The following is a 23,549-nucleotide window of genomic DNA, read 5'->3' on the forward strand; positions in this document are numbered from 1 at the left end:
AAAATATCAAACCATATACCGTATATACTCGAGTATAAGCCGAATTTTTTAGCACATTTTTTGTGCTAAAAAAACCCAACTCGGCTTATACTTGAGTCAATAGTCTGTATTATGGCAATTTGCATTGCCATAATACAGACTGGGGCTGGCAGAGCTGTAACTTACCTGTCCTGCAGCTCCTGTCAGCTCTCTCCTCCTCTGCGCCGTCCGTTCAGCACCTCGGTCAGCTCCCAGTGTAAGTCTCGCAAGAACCGCGGCTCTTGCGAGACTTACACTGTGAGCTGACAGAGGGAGCTGCACGGACGGTGCGGAGGAGGAGAGAGCTGACAGGAGCTGCAGGAGAGGTAAGTTACAGCTCTGCCAGCCCCCCCTTCCCCCCACTGAACTGCCAATGCCACTGGACCACCAGGGAAGGAGAGCCCCCCTCCCTGCCATGTAGCAAGCAGGGAGGGGGGACAAAAAAAAATAATTAGTAATAATAAAAAATAATAAATAAATAATAATAATAATAATAATACAATTAAATAAATAAAAATAATAATAAATAATAATAAAAAAAATGAAAATAATAAAAAAAAATTGCCCACCCCCCAGCAAGGCTTTGCAACACACACACACACACACACACACACACACACACACACACACACACACACACACACACACACACTGCACTCATACACTCACACTGCATTCATATACACACACGCTGCACTCATACACACACGCTGCATTCATACACACACTGCATTCATACACACACTGCATTCATACTCACACACTGCACTCACACACACGCTGCATTCATACACACACGCTGCACTCATACACACACTGCATTCATACACACACACTGCATTCATACACACACACTGCATTCACACACACACACTGCATTCATTATACACACACTGTAAATAAATATTCAATTCATATATTTTTTTTTAGGATCTAATTTTATTTAGAAATTTACCAGTAGCTGCTGCATTTCTCACCCTAGTCTTATACTCGAGTCAATACGTTTTCCCAGTTTTTTGGGGTAAAATTAGGGGCCTCGGCTTATATTCGGGTCGGCTTATACTCGAGTATATACGGTATCATATGTAAAAAAAATATAAATATATTAAAAAAATCAAAATATTCAAATATTTTAAAAAATATTAATTCGTTACAAAAGTTTATTTTGTCCATGCAATTGTTTCAAGAAAAACTGGATGAACCAAAAGGGTGTGAAAATGGGACAGTCAGTGTATTGCAAAACATAAATATTATGTATATTTTTTGCAGTGCACTGATAGGTGCATTTTGGGGTAATTTGGTTCACAGACCAATTGAGAAGAAGTAACCAACAGAGGGAAAAAGATGAGGAACAGTAAATACATTTATATTTATGTTATATATGTATTAAAATGTAAAGTTTATAAGTATTTAAATACATGTTTTACTGCTTCTCTTTTTTTTCCCTCTACTTGATCTGTGAAAAAATAAATAAAAATTTAGTGGCTATCCCGTAACAATCAATTATCTCTTTTTTGGTGCCACTGCTGGAAGTTCAAATCACAAAATATACAAAATGTCTCATCCCTTGTCTGCTTAGAGTGCTTTGTGATTCGTCCATATGTTGCTTTTTTGGAGTTTGATTATTTGGACAACCGGACAATCACTTAGAATTCTGATCAATTAATAGCCAACAATTCCAAGTCTGTGGAAACACACACATGCAATGTCTTGATACTTAGTACACCTGTCTCTGGACCCCATATTTTTTTACTAGTATTATTTCAAGCTGCAGTGATACTTCATGGGAAAAAGAAAGTACACCCTCGTTGAATTGTATGGTTGTACATATCAAGACATAATAATCTGTTCCTTATCAGGTCTTAAAATTAGGTAAATAAAACCTCATATGAACAATAACACATGACATATTACACTATATCATGATTTATTTAACAGAAATAAACCCCAAATGGAGAGGCCATGTTTGAAAAATTAAGTACACCTTATGATTCTATCACTTGTAGATCCACCAGTAACAGCAAAAAAAAAAAAAAAATTTTCATATTTTTCAGTATGACTTGATCAGTCTCTCACATCATTGTGGAGAGATTTTGGCCCACTCTTCTTTACAATGTTGCTTCAGTTCATTGAAGTTTGCTGGCATGTGTTTATGCACAGCTCTCTTAAGGTCCCGCCACAGCATTTTAATTTAATGGACTTTAACTGGGCCATTGCAACACCTTGAAAACCATAGAATTCAAAGAGGGTGTACTTTCTTTTTCCCATGACTGTTTATATTTCAGCTAAGCATAGCCAAAATGTGGCTAATATAACATATAAATAAAATTCCAATCAAGTAGTATATGATTTTAAGGTTAATCACAGAGTTAGGGAAAGTTAGGGAAACAATACACTGATCAGCCACAACATTATAACCACCTGCCTAAACAGCTCTGATGGGTCAAGGCATGGACTCCACAAGACCTCTGAACGTGTCCATGGATTTGTTGTTGGATCAAGATTGGTGGAATTTAGAGGCCAAAGTAACACCTTAAAGTATTTTTCATGTTTCTCAAACCATTCCTTAAACTTTTTGCAGTGTGGCAGCGTGAATTATCCTGCTGAAAGATGCCACTGCCATCAGGGAGCAACATTGCAATGAAGGGGTGTGTGTGGTGCAACAATCTCTAGATAGGTGGTGTGTGTCAAAGAAACATCCACATGAATGCCAGGACCCAAGATTTCCTAGCAACAGAACATTGCCCAGAGCATAACACTGCTACCACCATCTTGCCTTCTTCCCATATTGCATTCTACTGCTATCTCTTACACAGCTAAATGATGCACACACCTGGTCATCCATCTAATCTAAAAGAAAATGTGATTCAACAGACCAGACAAGCTTCTTCCATTGCTTCATGGTCCAATTCTGATTCTTACATCCCCATTGAAGGCACTTTTAGTGGTGGATAGGAGTCATCATACACAGCCCCATATACAGCAAATGGCAATGTACTGTGTGTTTTTACACTTTTCTATCATTGGCAACATTAACCTTTTCAGCACTTTAAGCCACAGTAGCTCTTTTGTGCAATTGTACCAGACAGGCTAGCTTTCACTCCCCACATTCATCAATAAGCCTTGGGTGTCCATGTCCTTGATGTTCACCAGTTGTACTTCATTGCACCACTTTTGGATGATACTAACTACTGCATTCTGGTAACACCCCACTAGACTTGCAATTTTGGAGATGTCTAGCCATCATTATTTGGCCCTTGTCACTCTGATCTTTTTGCTTACCAACTTTTCGTGTTTCCAACACATGAAATTCAAGAACTGTCTACTCACTTTCTGCCTCATATATCCCACACCTTGACAGGTGCCATTGCAATAATATAATCAATGTTATTCACTTCACTGTGCACATCTGAAGTGGATGAAGAAAAATAAGCTCTCCTTCATATAAATCTGTCAGCCAATTTGGTAGTTGTGCAAGATGTTTGTAAATAATTGAATTACTCCCTGCACAGTACTTGGAGTTAGGTGAGGTCTGCTGCCTGAAATGTAAAATTCTACAATTTCTTCAGAGATTTATACTATAAATCCCCTCTCTTCAAGAAGTGGCAGATATCAATCATGCAGGCTCTACTACATAATGTACTGCTTTCAAACAGCACGAAAGATCCTCACAAGGAGCCAAGGTACAGAGAACACTCTCTAGGGCTGAATTTCTGCTAGCCAGGGATAAATTACCACCCACCAATGGTTTGTGGTCATGTTAAGCGCTACGGAATCTGTTGGCGCTATATAAATGGCAATAATAATAATAATAATACCCTGGTTTATTAAGTGATTACACTCAAAGAACGGAATATATATTATCCCTTTGAAGTAACTATATTTTTAATTTCTCATGTATTACTGTTTTGCTATATTGTTGCATAATTTAATAGACTTGGAGATATGTTTTAGGTTGTGATCAGTCAAATTCCAAGTTGAAATGTGGTCAAATCACGAACCTTCTGGACTGAACCAAAATGGCAAAGTATGTCTGTTACACTTTGTGATTCTGAAATATATCTAGGGCATCACTAAATTGTATTCACAGATCAAGTGAGAAGTGAACAATTGAGGAGAAAATAGACTTTTTTTTTTCACTTGATCTGTAAATGAAGTTGCAGGAAAATGCTCCAATCAGTGTACTGCAAAATATATACATAATATTATACATAAAAAAGAAATTCTTAGTGGTTCACCACTAGACCAAGTGGATTTGCCCTATCAAATATAGATACAATAACTGTGGCTGATTTGAAATATAACTATTATTAGTGCCGTTAAAAGTATATACTGTAGGTCATCATTGTCATTCCAGTTCTTAATTGTTGCAGTACTTTAAAGCATGTAAGACACTTGAACCTAATAAAAGGTACAAACATACATTGTACCTCCCAATCTATAAATGTTAATTCCCCCCCCCCCCCCCCTTATATAGCAGTTCCTGTTTTAAGCCTGTAGAAGCCACTGTTTCTTTTTATTCCAGATGTCTGTCACAAAGCAGTTAAGGTATTAACAATTGATACTAGCCAGGTATGGAGTAATTCCAATACATTACCTACAGAGGACCTCCACATACACTTGTATTAGCATTAGCTGTGCTAGTACTATAGAATATAGAAAGGAGCTAGAACAAATCCCAAACTGCTGTCAGTCCTGCATCAATATGCAAGGTTTAAGAAATTTGAATAAATTCCATTGCAACAGTTCTGCTTTGATAGTGACATGAACAGCAATGCCCACAATTAATGTGTAAATGACGCAAGTTACACGTAATTTCAATATCACAAATAAATAACACTTTGGAGTCACTCTGGTGATGTCAGATGCTAGGGTTTTTTAAGCTCAATCCACTAAGACACCTGTGTCATGTTGTAGTCTCTAATAGCCCAAGCATGTGTTCTTACTGTGTTTTCTTATATTTGTTTGACTATGCGCCTTGGCTCTTGTTTTGTTTTATCTTGTTATCCTTATCATGTTTTCTCTCTGTATTCTTTGACCTCGGATTGTTCTTTGACCATTGTCACTTTTCTATAATACCACCTCTAAGCATTGTTAATAAGTTCTATCTTTCTACCTTTCCTAAATTTCCCTCAAACGGGATCCCACTCTGCATATCTTGCAACCTCCAGCACTTACAGTGTCAGAGCATTGATGTTGTAACTTGTGGCAATGCTCTGTTTGGCTGGAGTTCAGGGTGACAGTACCCCTTGAAGAAGATTGAAGGCATTGTAGCTGTTCCTCCCCAGCATTAGAGTTCACTGGGCTGTTCGGGGAAATCTTTGATTCCACATTGGCCCATGAATGGGACAAAGAGACATCTTGTGCTGGCACTCAGGCAGTGTAGGCACTACATGGGCCAGCAGTCAAGATCCATTGATCTCCCCTGCTGACCTCGGCCCATGGCCATTGTGGCCCACCGGTTTTAGGTTTTAGGACTATGTTGTAATTTTATTGCTTTTAGGTTAATTTGTGTGCTTTATATTTTTATGTAATGCCATACAGCTAACATGTATTTTTCCTACAAGTTCCTACAAGTTTTCCTACAAGTTGTATAGAGTGTTGGAAACAGTTGATATTCAGTCACTAAGTAAAGGTTAATGGGTCGTATAAAAAGTAATGGAAGTTGTTAGCTGCTATTACACAACTGGCTTTCAGTGGTAGAGGCTGGTAATTTCCTGTCTCTACAGGTAAACTTATGCTGTTGGTAAACAGCTGCTACCTGCTTAATATCAGTACCAGAGGAGACTTGCCACGATTGCTCGTGTCAGATGCCAGACTTGCAAAGGATTCACATTAGCCACCCATAAGTCCTGTCCTGGACTTGCTGATGAAACCGCTCAAAGTGGTTAAACTATATATATGCAGAGTTTTATAGTGAAATGCTGCACATACAGAATCCAGGCACCATGACCACGTTAAATCACTGGAGTACCCCTTTACTATTTTTCAGGCACAGATTTGGATTGGGCACATTTTTGAGACAGCCCTTAGGGAAGTGGGATGACAATATGAATGCTAGGTTGACTGAGCATCCCCTGGCAACATACTTGGAGAGATTAATGCATTCTTAATGCTTGCCGATGTTTGTACCATCAGGAACTAAGGCCTTGATTTAATATTATGCATAAGATTTTCAAGTGATTTGATATTTTTGGATAACCTTTTAGAATGATTTAACATTCCGAATACTATTTTAATATTTTAATGTATTATAAAATATATATTTCTTCAGATTTTATTATTTTGAAAAAAATAATTGTACACATTTAGCCAGAAATATTAAATCATTTGAAAAGCTTATCCAAAAATCAAGGCCTATGTTAGCCCACAGATTTTATGATTAATCATATCTCTTACTATTAGATAAAGCAAGGGTTGGGTAGGCAGTTGCCTACCAATAGGCATTGGTATATCGGTATATACATGCTAATTATCTTATTATTTTATAGTAAGTCAGGCTATAAAGACATTTCAAGGCATGCTTATAAGGGTGTGAGGGTAATTGTATAGACATGTCCGTGGCTTGAAGATGCTGGACTTCGGTGACTATTCTATATTTGTCTTCCAAATCAAGCAATTCGATGAACCAGGTCTCAATAACATGGGCTGCTTGCCTGACTACAGGGTTAGTTGAAGCTGCATCGCATTTTTGTGCATATGGTTGCTAAGTCTTGCTGTGTTCTTTCTTTTAGTTCTGATTTAATTTTGACTTTAATATTTACCTTACATGATGCTCTACCACTATCTGGAGTCGAAATCCAGTGTTTTATTTAGCATGATGTTCTAACCTATTATTCAGCCTTGCTTACCGTACAAAACCTTTCTCTTGTTAGATCATTTCATTGCATGTCTCGAGTACCTTTTATAACTAATTTTAATGTTTTATTTCACACTTACACATGTCTGTATAGCATGTTTTTGTTCAACTAAAAGAAAAAGTAGACAGTTAAATCAGAAGAATATAGGATAAATGAGTTTTGGACTACTGCGAATTTGGTAAAACTCTTCTTTTCTTTTCTGTACTATATTGCCCCTACATCTCAATAAAATAAACGTTGACAAAAAAATGTATATGTTAACCTCGAGTATACACACCAAATTAGGTATTCAAGGGACACGTTAGCTCGCTGAATTGCTTTACGTGTAAAGAGTTTGTCCCCTTTTTTAATTTACAAAAAGTGCAATAGAAATTGTCCCTTTTATAAATTACCCTATTACACCCCTTTGCTTTCAATCAGACAACTGGTTCTGTTAAATCCTAGTCGGTTTAACTCAGGGGAGCTAAAATCAACAAGCAGGCAATTGCGTTGCATCAGGTAGTCTGTGAAAGTCTGGACTGGAAAAGAAGGGGAAAGCTTGCAAAGGCTTCAGACAAAAGACCTACAGCTTTTGAAAGCTGTTTTTAGATATACACCAAATGAAAAAAATGCGTAATTAAATGCATGCATGTTTTCGTATGAGGACTATATACTAAATAGTGATTATATGCATTTATTTATTTTTTGGGGGCAGTGGAGTATTCCTTTAATCATTATCACAGGTAGGCATCAAAATAATAAAGTGTTATTTTGTACAGTATTAGTTTAAAAGACGTCACATATGCTATGTACATAGGCTTATTCACTAAACAGAGTGTTGCTAGGAATTCTAAGTGAGTTTAAAATTTAAGATCAAAATAGCGTAACTGGAAAAATGGTCTTTGAATTCATGTTAAATTCCTGACAATTAACACTTTCTAACTCTGATACTGTTTACTTCAGTAATTTTATTCCATCACTGATTTGAAGGTTTGTTTGTCTTTAAAAATATAGTAGAAAATAGACAAATATCAATTATGCAATTATTGTACCAGTCGTCTTATTTGAAGTCCCTAACTAAGGGACCTTTTTGAGGTCTCTTGATAATACTAAATATTTTAGGGCAACGTTTCTTTCTAACTTTTAGTGAGCCCCGCATGCATTGCAGTTCATGTAATATTGCAAGACAAAAAATGTGCATATCTTTTAGATGTTCTAAAAATATTTTATTGTATTCTATAAGCAAACATAATCTGAGCTTAGCCTCCATTACTAGATGAGTTATTCAAGTAAGTATGTTTGACTAAAATATCAGCTATGTCAGCCAGTGAGAAAAGCAAAAAAACTCAATTTTACAAATAAATTTGACAACTCTGGAAGCCTCTAACACATAATGGGGTTGATTAATTGAATTGTATAAATGAACAGGAAATGCAGAAAACAAAAATGTATTACACACATTTACATAAAACAGATTCTCTATAGATAACCTCATTGCTATTCAGACATTTGGAATACACAGATAAAGTATGATTTATTTATTAGGTACCAAATTAAATATTGGCAATAGCAACATTTTGCAGCTAGGTGCTCTGAGAAAACTTTTTCATCTCTCAAATGCATTAAATAGTGGAGCCTTAGCAGACTAATAATGTTTCAGCCTTTTAAACAGAACTACTTGTGTAATTGAAAAGTTATATTTTACAAAATTAACATTATTGTGAAAAAAAACATTATTGGAATAGCATAATTCGCTGATGACATGTTCTTCATACTGCATAAATGTGACATTTAACATCCCCCTCTTCTCTAGGAAATGAGACTTATGGCTTTCTCTTTTAATTTGAAAATCAAATTGACTAAACTTGAGATTCTCACTATGATTATGATTTAAAACTGCTTTAAGAAGACTTCCCTTTTGTTGGACCTCTTCTAGCCTTGAATACTTGGGAATCCGTCTCAATACCCCTCTAAGTGACCTGTTCCAAGGATAAAGAATTTACCGACCTGATCAAGACTGAGCAAGCATAAAGGTTAAATGTCCTAGAGATTAATATCCAAGACTGTTATATGGTTTTCAGATGTGCACAGTTATAGTAGGACCATAATCTTCCTCATTGAGTATTTTGGGAGGAGAATAAATATTTATTATGCTATCTTAACTTGGTAGAAGGTAAATGAGCTCTCAGACTATTCACTTTGAGGCCTACTGCATAGTTCGTAGTATAGAACACCTAGGTGAAGTGTTGACCACAACTATGAATTCCTTCTCCCAAATTACCCTGGCATCTCTCTAACAATTGAAACCCTTTTATTCAATAACACAATTCCAACCAATTAGCACACTGACATTGAAACTTTGGTGATCGATTTGAGCGTTGACACACATTTTACTCTGTTTCTTCGCCAATGCCCCCACTGTCTTATTATCTAGACTGCTCTTTCCCACAAACTTCATGAAAGACCAATATCCTGAAGAACTGTCATCTGTAGGATGAGCAAAATGTACCCACATTATCTCACCTTTAGCTGATACTATAAACTTTTTCAAGCATGAATTTGGCTACTTCCAGTTGTGACATTAATGCAAATAACTCTTGCCCAAGCTGGGTCCACTTGGATGAATATTCCTTCAATAGGTAATCTGGAGTTGATGTTCACTTATTTACTTTTTTGCTACTGGTGACCATGGTAAGGAGTATTGCAGGCTGGCACCCAGTGTATTTGATGTGGAAAGCTGGTTCATCCTATTTATCTATTATCTCAAATCAGCCATTGAACCTCTACTTATACAAAGGACCCCATTGTATATTTGCAACAATTTCTTCTCTCACTATTTTTATTATCAACTTTTATACGGCAGCTTATTATGAGAAAGAGAGCTGGGAATGTAACTCACCCAAAACATTGGAGGAAAACATTCTTTTTACATTTACAAGTCTCAATCAGCTCCAAAATGCAACAATCTTCTTTTAAGTTTATGACACAATAGTATTAGTCTCTGCAAGGCCCATGGGCGATTGGTGTTGCACTGCCTTTCTTGGTTCAATTTTCCATATTTGCCATGAGATTTCAGCCCAGAACACATATTAATAGTGATCAGTTCATTGACCAGATTTCTGGGGGCTGCTTTACTCCTTCTCATTTCCATCATACTACCACACCAATTTCCGCATGCAAATTTGACCTTACTTTTCCTTTAAATTGGATTGATTTAATATTTTCACTTACAGTGAATGTGTTATCAATGCTCAAGACATCTGGGATCATGGAAAACATACCTTACACTGCTAACTCCAATAGTACCACCTCTTGTAATTATGTTGGAGTTAATTTCTTGGCTCAGATCACACTGGTGAAATCACTGTCTCCTGTAACCCCTTTCCCTGTCAGCATGACTAATTGGAGTAATCCCCCATTGCCCTCCTTTATTCCACCCTTTCTTCTGATCTACTCAGGTTTCCTGCAGTTCTCTTGTAGCATCTCACAATATCTTCATCGTCCCAAGTATGTTGGACTTTTATTTTCAACTATGAAAATTATCTTTCATTTCAAAATCCTTCCCTTGTCTTATCTTTTGACGTACCATTATTAAAAGTGTGTAGCAAACTATTGAGCTGTTCTGTTATTAATTGTTCACTATACCAAGAATGTACAATATTTAAAATTTGAGAAATATACTAATTTCTTTAGTTGGTAGGTAGTATGGAAGTATAAGCCTTGATTTAATAAGATTTCCAAATTATTCCATAATGCCAGAAAAATGATTTATCTACAAAAATTCTCATTGACTTTAACGGTGACTTCTATAAATAAGTAATTTTTTTCTAACAGCACTGAATCATTTCGAAAGCTTATTAAACAGAGGGCGTAGTGTTAAAATATTTGAAACATACATTTCCAAAGGAAAATAAAGATACTAAAATATTATAATAAACTAATGAATATTTTTACTAGTAGAAAATCTAATTTAAATAATATGATAATTGTGACATAGTTCCTTGAACTGATATTACTGAATAATATTGTTTCTACTTAATTAAAGTGTTTGGGTTTAATAATGAGTTTTTACATAAAAATATACTAACATTATTAGCTGAAAAGCTAAATTGGTTTAAGATGTATAAAAGCCAACAACAACAAAATAATGCTCCTTAAAATCATTATTAAAGTATATATGATTTTTGTTAGTTTACACGCTTGTGACAAAACCATCCATCTACTGCTTATTAAGTTATAGGAAAAATAAAAAAATATATTAAATGCACATATAACATGTAATGGTCAGAGCTGATAGGCCAAAACATATATTCAAGTTATCTTGATAAATTAGCATCTAAATGCAAAGCTATAAAATGGTTCAATATTGTTGTGCATATCAGCACAATAAATATGTGTTAGCCAATCTCACTTGTCTAAGAGTTTTGCCCCTATAAAAATAACAATAAAATAAAACTTGTACATTACATTTCTTCTAATGGCTACTTGAATAACTTTTCTTCCGAATATGAGAATACTGGAAAAGTGAATTAAAAGCAATTATATTAGATTTATATATCTTTATTCGAAGATCAGAAAATAAAGTGACTATGTAAAACGCTGTGAAGCCCCTAACAAAATATTCCATAATATGATTGAGACTGCTTCTAATGGTACATTTTATATACAACAGAAAAAATAACCTCTGTATCAATTATTAGGCTCAGTGTAAACCACAAAAGAGATAAAAATCTACCTTACTGCCGAATGGTAATCCGATAAAGTGGGGAAACATTTTTTATTTTGTTTCCAGTAATAATATTCCAATTTTTTGGCTTTCTTCTGCCCTTTGTTGTTGAGATACAGCTTAATAATTTATACAGAGGTTATTTCTTCTGTTGTATACTAGCTTTAGTAGGCAACCATATGGTGGGACAACCATATGGTGGAACATTGCGTTTATTTTCTGATCTTTGAATGAAGATATGTAGCCAATAAAATATTTTCTAATTCTCTTTTCAGGTCTTCCCATGTTTGGTAGATTAGTAATTATTACTTTTTTAATTTAATTTTGACCTAAGCCCTTTTTTTTTTTTGTTGGCTTGAGAAATAAATAGTTTTTTATTAATTATTTTATATGTAGGGCCCTAATTACCAAGGAGTTTATACACACACCTATAATAAGAGAGTAAAATATCCCAGAGCTTCCAAACTGACATATATAGCCAATATTTCACTAATTTAAACCATATTTTTTCATAAATAGCTATTGGTGCACGATTCATCAATCTAAATTTTCATACAAGAAAAGGTCTAACCTATTTGCTTACAAATGTTGTCTGGGTGCCCTACATATTTTCTTTGGCCTAAAATCCTTAGAAACATGCGGCATATTTTAGTTCAAATTGGTCATTTTATGTAATATAGAATAGTGAGTGGGTCCAGAATATTATGAGTCATTATGTTTGAGGGGTTTGTTAACTTTGCTAATATATTTCACAACATTTTCATAGAAGGCAATTACAGAGTTTTGATTGATGACATACAATTTAAGATTCAATGTCTTTCAAATATTTGTATGTACTTACTGACTGCTTTTTCATTTAGATATTTGGATTCCCAAGTATTTTGGCATCACTATTTGAAGTATACCCTTTAAGGAAATTTAGAAGTGCTATCAGCATAATTTATTCAACTGACCATTCCTGAAAGCTGTAATATATATTATTTTTATTTTTTTAGGGAGTAACAAGTATTTTGAGATTAACAATTTCAGGGAAAATATGCTTGTCTGAAATTGCCTACCCTTGGACAAAAAAATAAAAATATGCATCAATTCCAATAAGAGAGTTATTATTTTGAATACAATAGTTTAAATACAGTCATGCCTAAAAAGCTTTATTTTATTTCAGCAAGGAAAGGAAAACTGTCATAAATTTATTATTATTTAAAATAAAGTATTTTATATATTATAGCTTCTCAGTATTTACATGTTCAATGCATATATATATATATATATATATATATATGTAAATATATATTTTAAATACATATCAGAGCATACTGTCCTTCCATGGAAGTCTATCTTTAAGCCCTCTTTTGTCATGACCCTCTTATCTGATCTACGATCATAAGATAAGTTAGAGCTAGTGCACATTCATAAATCCTAGCATCATAGGCAAATACTCAGTATCTCAAAAAATAGAGTAAATTTAGTTGTTTACATTGTGGATGGTCTTGATGGATAAGTGGTGTGCCTGACCAAAAAGGCCCTAAAAATAGATGTTCCAAAGCAAAAGGGTAAATAACAGATGCCCTGAAAATGGATTTGACATTATGTGTAAGCAAAAAAAAATACACTTTTATACATCTTTTATACATCTTTTATAAAAAAAAAGAAAATGACAGTTTTCCTCTGTCTAAAAAGGATGGCCAAGACTTTTCCTGTTCATTAAATTTTGTTTGTTTTTAATTAGTAAATGTAACTTCATTCTACTCCCTCTATTCCATTTTAATTATCAGCCCCTTTTCTCAATATATATATTATGACAACTGCGAAAATTAGTTTTCTTTGGGAAAAAAAACAGCCTTGATGATGAGTATCTAGTTCCTAGGCACATTCTTGGACACACAATATAAACACAATAATGTGACAAGAACTGTTCTTGTAGACATGATATAATTTAAATTTCCACCTACAACATTTAATAAACAGGCTCCAATGAAGATCTTTCTCCTAATACCAATTTTAATCCAGGCAAACATTTTCTCCACCAGCACGATACTCGGTTTAATTGACTAATATTGTGTGCTATAGGGTAGTGAAAAGGGAATACCTCCCAATTAAATAATCCCATTTCCTGCAAAAAGTTAGTATGATACAATAATTTGTGATATACATTTTGAAAAGTCTTTATAAAAATAATAGATGCTAAAGCTAAGTATACAATGTCTTTTATGTCCGTTGGAATACAAACCACTTTTTTGTGTCCTTCATTAGGTTAGTTTACAGTGCATTAACAACAATATAAGTGTGAATGCAGCAGAGTCAGCATATTTTTAGCATGCCGTGCCTTAAGAAACCAATATTTATGGAAGACCTTGAAATGAGAACATCTAACCTGTGTATGAGCGAGTTTTTTGCAGTTAACCACATTAAAGGAGACACTATGTGAGATATTATTGAGCATTTTTTCTTTTTTACTAAACACATATGAAAAAAATTATAAAAAAAAACCATTAGTGATAAACTCTAGCAGATGATAAAACCCTAGCAAAACATTAAATAAGTCAGTGTTTTACACTTTAAAATAATTGTTAAATCGTGGTTGAAAACCTTTGTGCAATTCACTTTTAGTGCAAGATAACTATCCTTTAGTTTGACTCACACAAGCACTTGTGCACATGCACCTTTGCCTTCTTAAACATGGGAAATACATTTCCCAAAATATCTGCTGTAGTGTAGTATTTAGGAAACTTTCTATTGTCAAGTCCAATACGTTACCCCACTGATTTCCTTAGACCTGGCTTCACACAACGAAAAAATGCTAAAGTTCTATTTATTTTGTATGTTGTGTAAAAAGAAGAGTTATGCTTTATTTAAAAAAGGAGAGCTTTAAAAACACACACAAAATAAAATTAAATAAAACTAGTCATTAGCTTTGAAGGAACCAGTGGATGCATTGATTAGTCAGCTTTGTAATGCCTTTGTGTCCAAGAGACTTGTCTTTGTGGAAGGAGGAACAAAATGAAGAAGCTCAGCTAAAATGATGAAATATATTGGCATTTTCTGTTACTCTTCTTTATCTGGAAAAAAAAGAAAAAAGTCACTTGTGAGTTTTTTCTCCATTGGTGTCCACTGGAAATGATTGGAAGGGAGGTAAAGATGTTTCTTTTCTGAAATAATAGTTTTTTAGCATTAAAGCTCATCTATAGACATGATGACCCAGTGATTTGAGGTTATAATTTGCTAATTGGTTGGTAAAAATCTAAGGTTTCTTAAAAAAAAATAGCAACTCCTAGTGAAAATTTATCTTTTTTTGTAACTGTGATTTTTAAATATGTAAAATATATCTGTAGAAAAAAATGTTAAATAGATGATATTATTCAAATGATATGCTAAAACAAATAAAAAGAGAAGGATGCTTCTCTGCTAATTCAAACTTAGTAGATTATTATTATTATGAATGGAACATGTCAAATACCTAACAAGGACCTCAATTTAATATTGTTGAATATGTTTTCCAAAAGTATTTAATATATTTGAACAAAAGTCTAAAATTATATCATGTATAAAAAATATGTCAATATATACAAAAATATCGAAATAGTACATGATTAAAATATGCTTAGAAATATTAAACCATTTTAAAAGTTTTTCCAAAAATATTAAATCATTTGGAAAGCTTACCCAACTATATTAAATAGAGGCCATGGCATGCTAATAAATCATTTCATATAAAATGGGCAGTTGTGTCCAGAAACAAAATGTGTCTACATTGCGAAGAGTGACAGATTTTGCAGGACAAAAGTTTGGTGGGATGTTGAGGTAAGTTAACCTATAAAATTGGCCCCTTATGTAATTTTGACCTCGTTAGATGATATTATTAGATTTTTCCTGATACACAAAACTTCGCTTAAAAGCATATCATATTCATTCTCTATATTCTACCATACACACATATATCTGTACCACATTATTAATTACTTGTCATACGCACACCAAATTCAATCTCACCCAACATAGACACCCTCTAACAGACAAAACAGATCCACTATTTTTAAAATGACTACACACAGGGTTATTCACTAAAGTGCAAATTTAAAGTGAAAACAATGGGAATTTCAAAATTGAGACCAAAATAGTGAACTGGAAAAAACTTCTCTTTAAAACTTGTTTTGAATTCTCTAGTTAATAACTCTGATAATTTCATTCTCTTGAACCACAGAAGACATGTTATCCTTACAAAGAGAGTACTGCTGTATAACCAGTAGGGTTATTCATGAAACAAATTGCTGCATTGGCATTTCACAAATTTATTGCCAGCGGCAAGTACTGCAAGAGTTAATTATGTGGTGGCTGGCTAGTACTTGCTATCCCGCCACCATATTCAAAAATAAATAAATAATAAATTCAAATCTTATGGGGTCAATATTACTCCCATATTTCTGTAGTTGAGGTATTGTGCCTCCATATGCACACACCTGCCATGGGAGAGACTTCTCTTGAGACTAGATTTATTGCCCCCCTAACTATTATTAGGGTTATGGAGGTAGATAAGGACTGTAATTTCCTTTAGACCGGTGGGTATTATTTAGAAGGGTGTACAATGGCATATCCACCACCTATTATAGTTAATAAGGTCCCCCACCCACCACCCATTAGGGGGACTAGTTCCTCCACCTTTATTATTATTAGGACCCCCACCTGGTGTCCATGGGTAGGGGCATGGGGGGCACTAGGTCCTCCTCCTTTATTATCAAAATAAGGGTTGAGGGGGACACTAGGTCATATTTAGAAAAGTTCCCACCCGATGCCCATGGGATGGGTTATGGGAAGGACTATTTACCCTCCATTATTTCAGAGGCCCCATCCCCAATGGCTGCCCAGTCACTAGTTTTAAACACTGTCATACGGCAGATGAGGGCATAATTAGGTGCAATACCTCCATAAGAGAATAGTCTTACTGACCCACCATTAATTATTTAATAATTAATTTGCTAGTGCAGCCAGTGGGAAAATAGTTCAGATTTTTTTTTTTTTTTTTTTTTTAATTGAAACCTCCAAGCCCCGATTTAATTAATTCAGTCCAGATTGCAGCTGTCCAGTGTCGTTCAGTCTGGCTGAAGTCCAGTCGGAACCTGATTTACACACTCTGGACAATGTTTAATTCCAGATTTTGCAGCCTGAATGGCCCTGTACATTAGCAAATGATTTTGTCCCATTCTGACATTGGTGAATAACCTGGTAGGAGTCTCTCTACTAAAGCAAGCACAGCTCTCCTACGTGCATTCAAACTGAAAAGGCACTAATCATGCATTTGCCATATTCACTCTCCATACAAAATTAATTAATTGAGACGCAGCTCACACTGACACACATTTCCCTTGAGCACTTTATAAATACATAGATCACTGTCACCTTCTCATCTTTCTCATATCACAAACATGTACATTCCTAGACACAAAATTGGAATCTTGTGTCAGACACCTATATTATTACCACTATTTAGTGCTACATACCCAGCTACACTCACTTATTTAACCCTCATTTAACCTTTCCCACCTTAGTTTTATTTAAAGGGACTCTCCACTGCCCAAATACAAAATAAATAAAAAATCACTGTTTAGTAGATATACCCCAATAAACCATCCATGCATTTTTCCATTGGAGATATAACTAAAAACAGCTTGCAAAAACTGCATATCTCTTGTCTGCTGCCTTTGCAAGCCTTTCTCTTCGAAGCCCTCCCAGTTTTCTGTGACTGTTCAATCACATACTTCCCAATGCAGCTCAATGAGAAGTCTTTGCAAGAAGGGTGCTCTGGGCAGCTGTCTGAATCTTGAGTTTAGTGTAAATAAGCTAACACAACCAGGAAATAACAGGACCTGTTGTCTGTTTGAAAAGCCAGGGGGATGTAACCAGTAAAATCTATAAAAGTAAAAATTTATATTGAAATCTGCACTTTTTCCAAAATAAAAAAAAATGGGACACACTCTTCACATATAAAACTTTTTTGATAAAGTGCTTTAAGGGTCTGGAGTGTCCCTTTAAGAATGATCTTCAATTTATTTCATGTGTGCATTTATCCATGTTGATTTAATCTCCCTATTTAGTCTGTCCATACTATTTTCATAACCCATGATCATATATATTATACCTATTAATTTAATCTCCAGTATGTATTTGCCCTAACCCCATTTGATTTCCCCATCCATATTAACTCTTTTCTATTTCTCCTCCCCTCGCCTTTCTAATATCTCCGTTTTTTTCACATTCCTTTTTTATATACCTTCTGAAGAGACAAATTAACATTCCTAGACAACCAACCACATTTTAAATGACCACTATAGGTACCAAGATCACTTCATCTCAACGATGTGCACCCCATTTTAAAGAAACACTATAGTCAGTAGAACAACTACAGCTTAATGTAGTGTCTTCAGTGTCACTGCAGACTTTTCAATGTAAACAATGCCTTTTCAGAGAAAAGGCAGTGTTTGCATTACTGCCTAGTGACACCTCCAGTGAGAGTCACTCAACGGTCACTAGAGGTTCTTCCCTGGTCAGTACTGCACAGTGTACAACACTGACATTCAGAGTCTCCATGCTCTGCATGGAATTGCTGAACGCTCCCGATATAGACGCATTGATTCAATGCATCTCTATGAGGATATTGCCATTTTGCAGTGCATGCACAATAGCATCTAAATGGTTTCCTATGGAAAATAATTGAGTTGGCTAAGATAGTCAAAATTAATGGTCTCACTCATGGAGGCAGAACAAGATGGGGCCAGCACCGGTGAGACTGGAATGGCGCTGAAAAAAAAGGTGAGTTTAAACAACTTTTTAAAGGGAGGTGAGGGGGACCAGGAGCCCAAACTGTGATTTTACCACTAAACATGTTTGTGTTCCTGACACTATAGTGTTCCTTTACCCCGGATGTGAAAGCATTGCCATTCTGCATATTGACTGCCACTAGAGGTGCCCCCACAAAATAGCAGAGTAGAATGGTTTCAGAACTTTTAACTTTTAACTCTTGTGTGTGGAGGGTGGGGGGGGGGGGGAGGAGGGGAGGTGGGTGAGGCGGGAGGGGGGGTGGTCATCTAATGCTAAAGTGTTCCTTTAATTTTACACAGAAATATTTTTGATAAAAGCATCTGAGAATATTTATCTATTATTGTCATAGTTACTTTATATATCTAAATTGATATGTGTTATTTTTAAATACGATTATAAATAAGATTACAAATTATAACATAAGTATAGATAGAAAATGTGTATCAAAAACCACATAGGGAGTGAAAGTCCCAAAAACAAATGTAATGGTGATAAGTAATCATAACATACAACCTGAAACATAGGCAGCTGGCAAAATGTAATCTACAAAATATAAAAAACAAAACATAACATAGTGTGTACTGTATAATACAAGTATATGCTGGAATAAAGGTGGACTGCCACTCACATTTGGCAGAGCCATACCAGGCTCTGTATAATGAGCTCAAGGGTGCCAATTCAGGCTGACAACACTCCAAGAAATGGCTGGACAGGTTCCGTAGTAGAAAAAACGTATATTTATTTGAAGATAAAAATATAAAGTGAACTCCTGGTTATAAGGGAGTGGAACCCTGATATAAATGATATAAAAAAAGGAGGGTATCCACTTACCCGAACAGTATTAACCTTAGGAGTGGTATAAAACAAATATATAAAATACAAACAAATGTGGAAATAGCAGCAAACGCGTTTCGGCTCGGTAGCCTTCTTCCAGTGCCGTATCATCCACTACTGCTGTATATCCATTTTTATTCCATTTTTGGAAGCGCCTACTCACTATTGTATATTTTAAATTATAACATAAGCATATAATGTATACACCTGTAGTAATTCAATAATTGCAGTTGATCAACAAATACATATTTATTAACCCCTTAAGGACTGAGCCAAATGTACACGTTGTGAACAAAACAAAACGTAAACAAAACCTGGCATTTGCGCTATATGTCTGTCCAACCGTAATTCACCTCTTTCATATTAAATGCACCCCCCCCTTATCATATATCATTTTATTCAGGGGAAACAGGGCTTTCATGTAATATCAAATATTTAGCTATGAAACATAATTTAATATAAACAAAATGGGGGAAAATAAGAAATGTTATTTTTTTAGTTCTACATGCCATTTTAACTGTCAATGTCATAATACTGTTTGCTTTTACTGCAATAAAATACACATATTTGTATATAGCAAAGTCTCACGTGTAAAACAGTACCTCCTATGTACAGGTTTTATGGTGTTTTGGGAAGTTACAGTGTCAAATATAGCGTGTTACATTTGAAATTGAAATTAGCCAGATTGGTTACATTGCCTTTGAGACTGTATAGTAGCCCAGGAAATAAATTTACACCCATAATGGCATACCATTTGCAATAGTAGACAACCCAAGGTATTGCAAATGTGGTATGTCCAGTCTTTTTTAGTAGCCATTTGGTCACAAACACTGGCCAAAGTTAGCGTTAGTATTTGTTTGTGTGTGAAAAATTCAAAAAATGCAAATTTTGGCCAGTGTTTGTGACTAAGTGGCTACTAAAAAAGACTGGACATACCCCGTTTGCAATACCTTGGGTTGTCTACTATTGCAAATGGTATGCCATCATAGGGGTAATTTTCATTCGTGGGCTACCATAGGGTCTCAAAGGCAACGTAAGCAATCTGGCGAATTTAAATGTGAAAAAAATGAAACACAAGCCTTATATTTGACGCTGTAATTTTTGAAAACACCATAAAACCTGTACATGAGGGGTACTGTTGTACTCGGGAGACTTCGCTGAACACAAATATTTGTGTTTCAAAACAGTAAAAAGTATTGCAGCAATTATATTGTCCGTGTAAGTGCTGTTTGTGCGTGAAAAATGCAAGAAATGTCATTTTTATTTTTTTTACACTTATTTTACTTTAATTTGATTTGAATTCAGCCACCAGGGGGACTACCTGTCACTACCCTGCTGGCAATGCCTGAGCCAGCTAACCCGGCCATGTGATTGTGAGGTCCTCGCAAGGACCTCACTCTCACATGGCCGGGGGGGCTCCTGGAGGAAGGACATGCTGCGGGGGGCTCCCTGGGAGTCCCCCGAACCGCGACCGCCGGCGTGGGATCGCCGGTGACTGGGTAAGTAAAAAAAAAAAAAAAAACGGAGGGCATACTATTATGCTCGGCGGCGTTTAGAGACGCTTAAAGTAGGGCATAATAGTACGCCCTCCGGTCTTAAGGGGTTAATAATTATATTAAACCTACATTTAAGTGTCCAAGGGTTTCAGTCTAGATTAGCCCCTCTCTAGATTTGCCCATTTTAGAAGCAAATAGGGCATCAAAGAAAATTATACATTTTATATACTTATAAAGTATATTAATCAACCAATTTAATTTTAAAGAGTGACTGGGAAAATCCATGTCTACCTAGAGCTTGTAAAGAACCCAGGATAATTCATTGAGAGAAAACTAGTTTTAAAAGGTTGTAAAAGTTTTGCATACATTTTGAAATTTTGCTTGATTTTCTTAAATATCTGAATACATATTTGGCTAAATTCAGCACATATTCAGATAAGTGTAGCTACATGGATAGCTTACAATATATCCTTTGATATTCATTTCAAAGACTAAAGTAAATTCACAGGGCAGTATGTGACTAAATTCATGAGTGGAGACCTACTACAGGTTTCCGAATCAGCAACTTGTAAAGTATGATGTAATTGCATATTGATCTGGATATATTCTCATGTATTGTATATGTGTGTGTACGGGTAGGGAACTGACATATGTTTTCAGATGCTGCATGTGTTATCTAGAATTCATGTTTATTTATATATTGTTAATTTACATCATGTTTCAAATGTCTAATTTTAGAAAGTCAAAGTTAGTTGTTGTGAAAAATATATATATTTTTATTTATTTATTTTCTTTTTTTTTTACTTTCTAAAGTCAGATTTCATATACCTGGTGAACAAGTTGCCCAATATATATAGTTAAACTCTTTTTTCATGTAAATAATTAGGTACCATGTAGGACACCCCACAAATGGCGGACAGCTATGAGACTCACAGAGATACCTTGAGACTAGTGATGTCCCGAACAGTTCGCCAGGAACCGTTCGCCAGCAAACATAGCGTGTTCGCGATGTTCGGTCCGCCCCCTATTCGTCATCATTGAGTAAACTTTGACCCTGTACCTCACAGTCAGCAGACACATTCCAGCCAATCAGCAGCAGACCCTCCCTCCCAGACCCTCCCACCTCCATGACGAATAGGGGGCGGACCGAACATTGCGCGTGTTCGCGACCGCGAACACGCTATGTTCGCCGGCGAACGGTTCCTGGTGAACTGTTCGGGACATCACTACTTGAGACTGTATATTAAATACATTCCTACTACTGAATCTTTTTTATGATATTGAAACATAGAAAAATAGAATGTGACAGCAGATAAGAAGCATTCGGCCCATCTAGTCTGCCCAATTTTCTAAATACTCTCAATAGGTCCCTGGGCTTATCTTATAGTTAGGATAGCCTTATGCCTATCCCATGCATGCTTAAACTACTTCATTGTGTTAACCACTACCACTTTAGATGAAGGCTATTCCATGCATCCACTACCCTCTCAGTAAAGTAATACTTTCTGATATTATTTTTAAACCCTTGCCCCTCTAATTTAAGACTATGTCCTTGTTGTGGCAGTTTTTCTTTTTATTATTATATAGTCTCCTCCTTTACTGTGTAGATTCCCTTTATGCATTTAAATGTTTCTATTATATTCCCGTGTCTTGTCTTTCCTCCAAGCTATACATGTTAAGATTAGTGATGTCGCAAACATAACATTTTCGGTTCGCGAACGGCGAACGCGAACTTACGCAAATGTTTGCGAACCGGTGAACCGCCATAGACTTCAATGGGCAGGCGTATTTTAAAACCCACAGGGACTCTTTCTGGCCACAATAGTGATGGAAAAGTTGTTTCAAGGGGACTAACACCTGGACTGTGGCATGCCGGAGGGGGATCCATGGCAAAACTCCCATGGAAAATTACATAGTTGATGCAGAGTCTGGTTTTAATCCATAAAGGGCATAAATCACCTAGCATTCCTAAATTGTTTGGAGTAACGTGCTTTAAAACATCAGGTATGATGTTGTATCGATCAGGTAGTGTAAGGGTAGTGCCCGCTTCACAGTGACAGACCAAACTCCCCGTTTAACGCACTGCAAACAACCGCAAACTGTCCATAAACATATACATAGGCAAGAAAAGGAAAATAAAAGGACAGAGCGTAAACCGGACCTTAGAATGGCTAATACGCTAGAGACAGAGAATGGTCAAAGGGAAAGCCGAGGTCAAGGAAGCCAGAAAATACACAATACCGTTTACACAAGCCAAGTCAGGGAAAGCAGAATTCAGAATAACCAGGGAAAATACAAGATCAGGATACCAGGAAATCAGATTCACAATGATAAAGCACTCTCAGGAAACCAGGAACAGGAAACCACGACAGGGCAAGGTACTGGGGTGAGCTAGAGATTTAAATATCACGCGGTGGCCGGCAGCGCCAACACCCTGTTACGTCCCCCTCATCAGGCATTTTTTAGTCGAATGTATCGCCCACTGTCAGTCCCTTCGGGATCCATCCCTCATTCATCTTAATAAAGGTGAGGTAATCTAGACTTTTTTGACCTAGGCGACTTCTCTTCTCAGTGACAATACCTCCTGCTGCACTGAAGGTCCTTTCTGACAGGACACTTGAAGCGGGGCAGGCCAGAAGTTCTATCGCAAATTGGGATAGCTCAGGCCACAGGTCAAGCCTGCACACCCAGTAGTCAAGGGGTTCATCGCTCCTCAGAGTGTCGATATCTGCAGTTAAGGCGAGGTAGTCTGCTACCTGTCGGTCGAGTCGTTCTCTGAGGGTGGACCCCGAAGGGCTGTAGCAATGCGTAGGACTTAAAAAG

The 23,549-nt window shown here is 35.9% G+C and overlaps 1 protein-coding gene across 1 annotated transcript in view; it reads right to left on the minus strand.

Annotated features, from left to right (window-relative positions):
- Nucleotides 1-14,181: 14,181 nt before the first annotated feature.
- PDE1C (phosphodiesterase 1C) overlaps nt 14,182-23,549 on the minus strand; it is an 888,281-nt gene continuing 878,913 nt past the window's right edge. The window contains exon 17 of the mRNA XM_063452062.1: nt 14,182-14,642. Within this exon, the coding sequence (XP_063308132.1) occupies nt 14,629-14,642 (14 nt within the window). The 3' untranslated portion in view covers nt 14,182-14,628. The remainder of the gene's footprint in view (nt 14,643-23,549) is intronic.

Source organism: Pelobates fuscus, chromosome 4 (genome assembly GCF_036172605.1).
Source record: "Pelobates fuscus isolate aPelFus1 chromosome 4, aPelFus1.pri, whole genome shotgun sequence".
In the NCBI taxonomy this organism is placed as follows: Eukaryota; Metazoa; Chordata; class Amphibia; order Anura; family Pelobatidae; genus Pelobates; species Pelobates fuscus.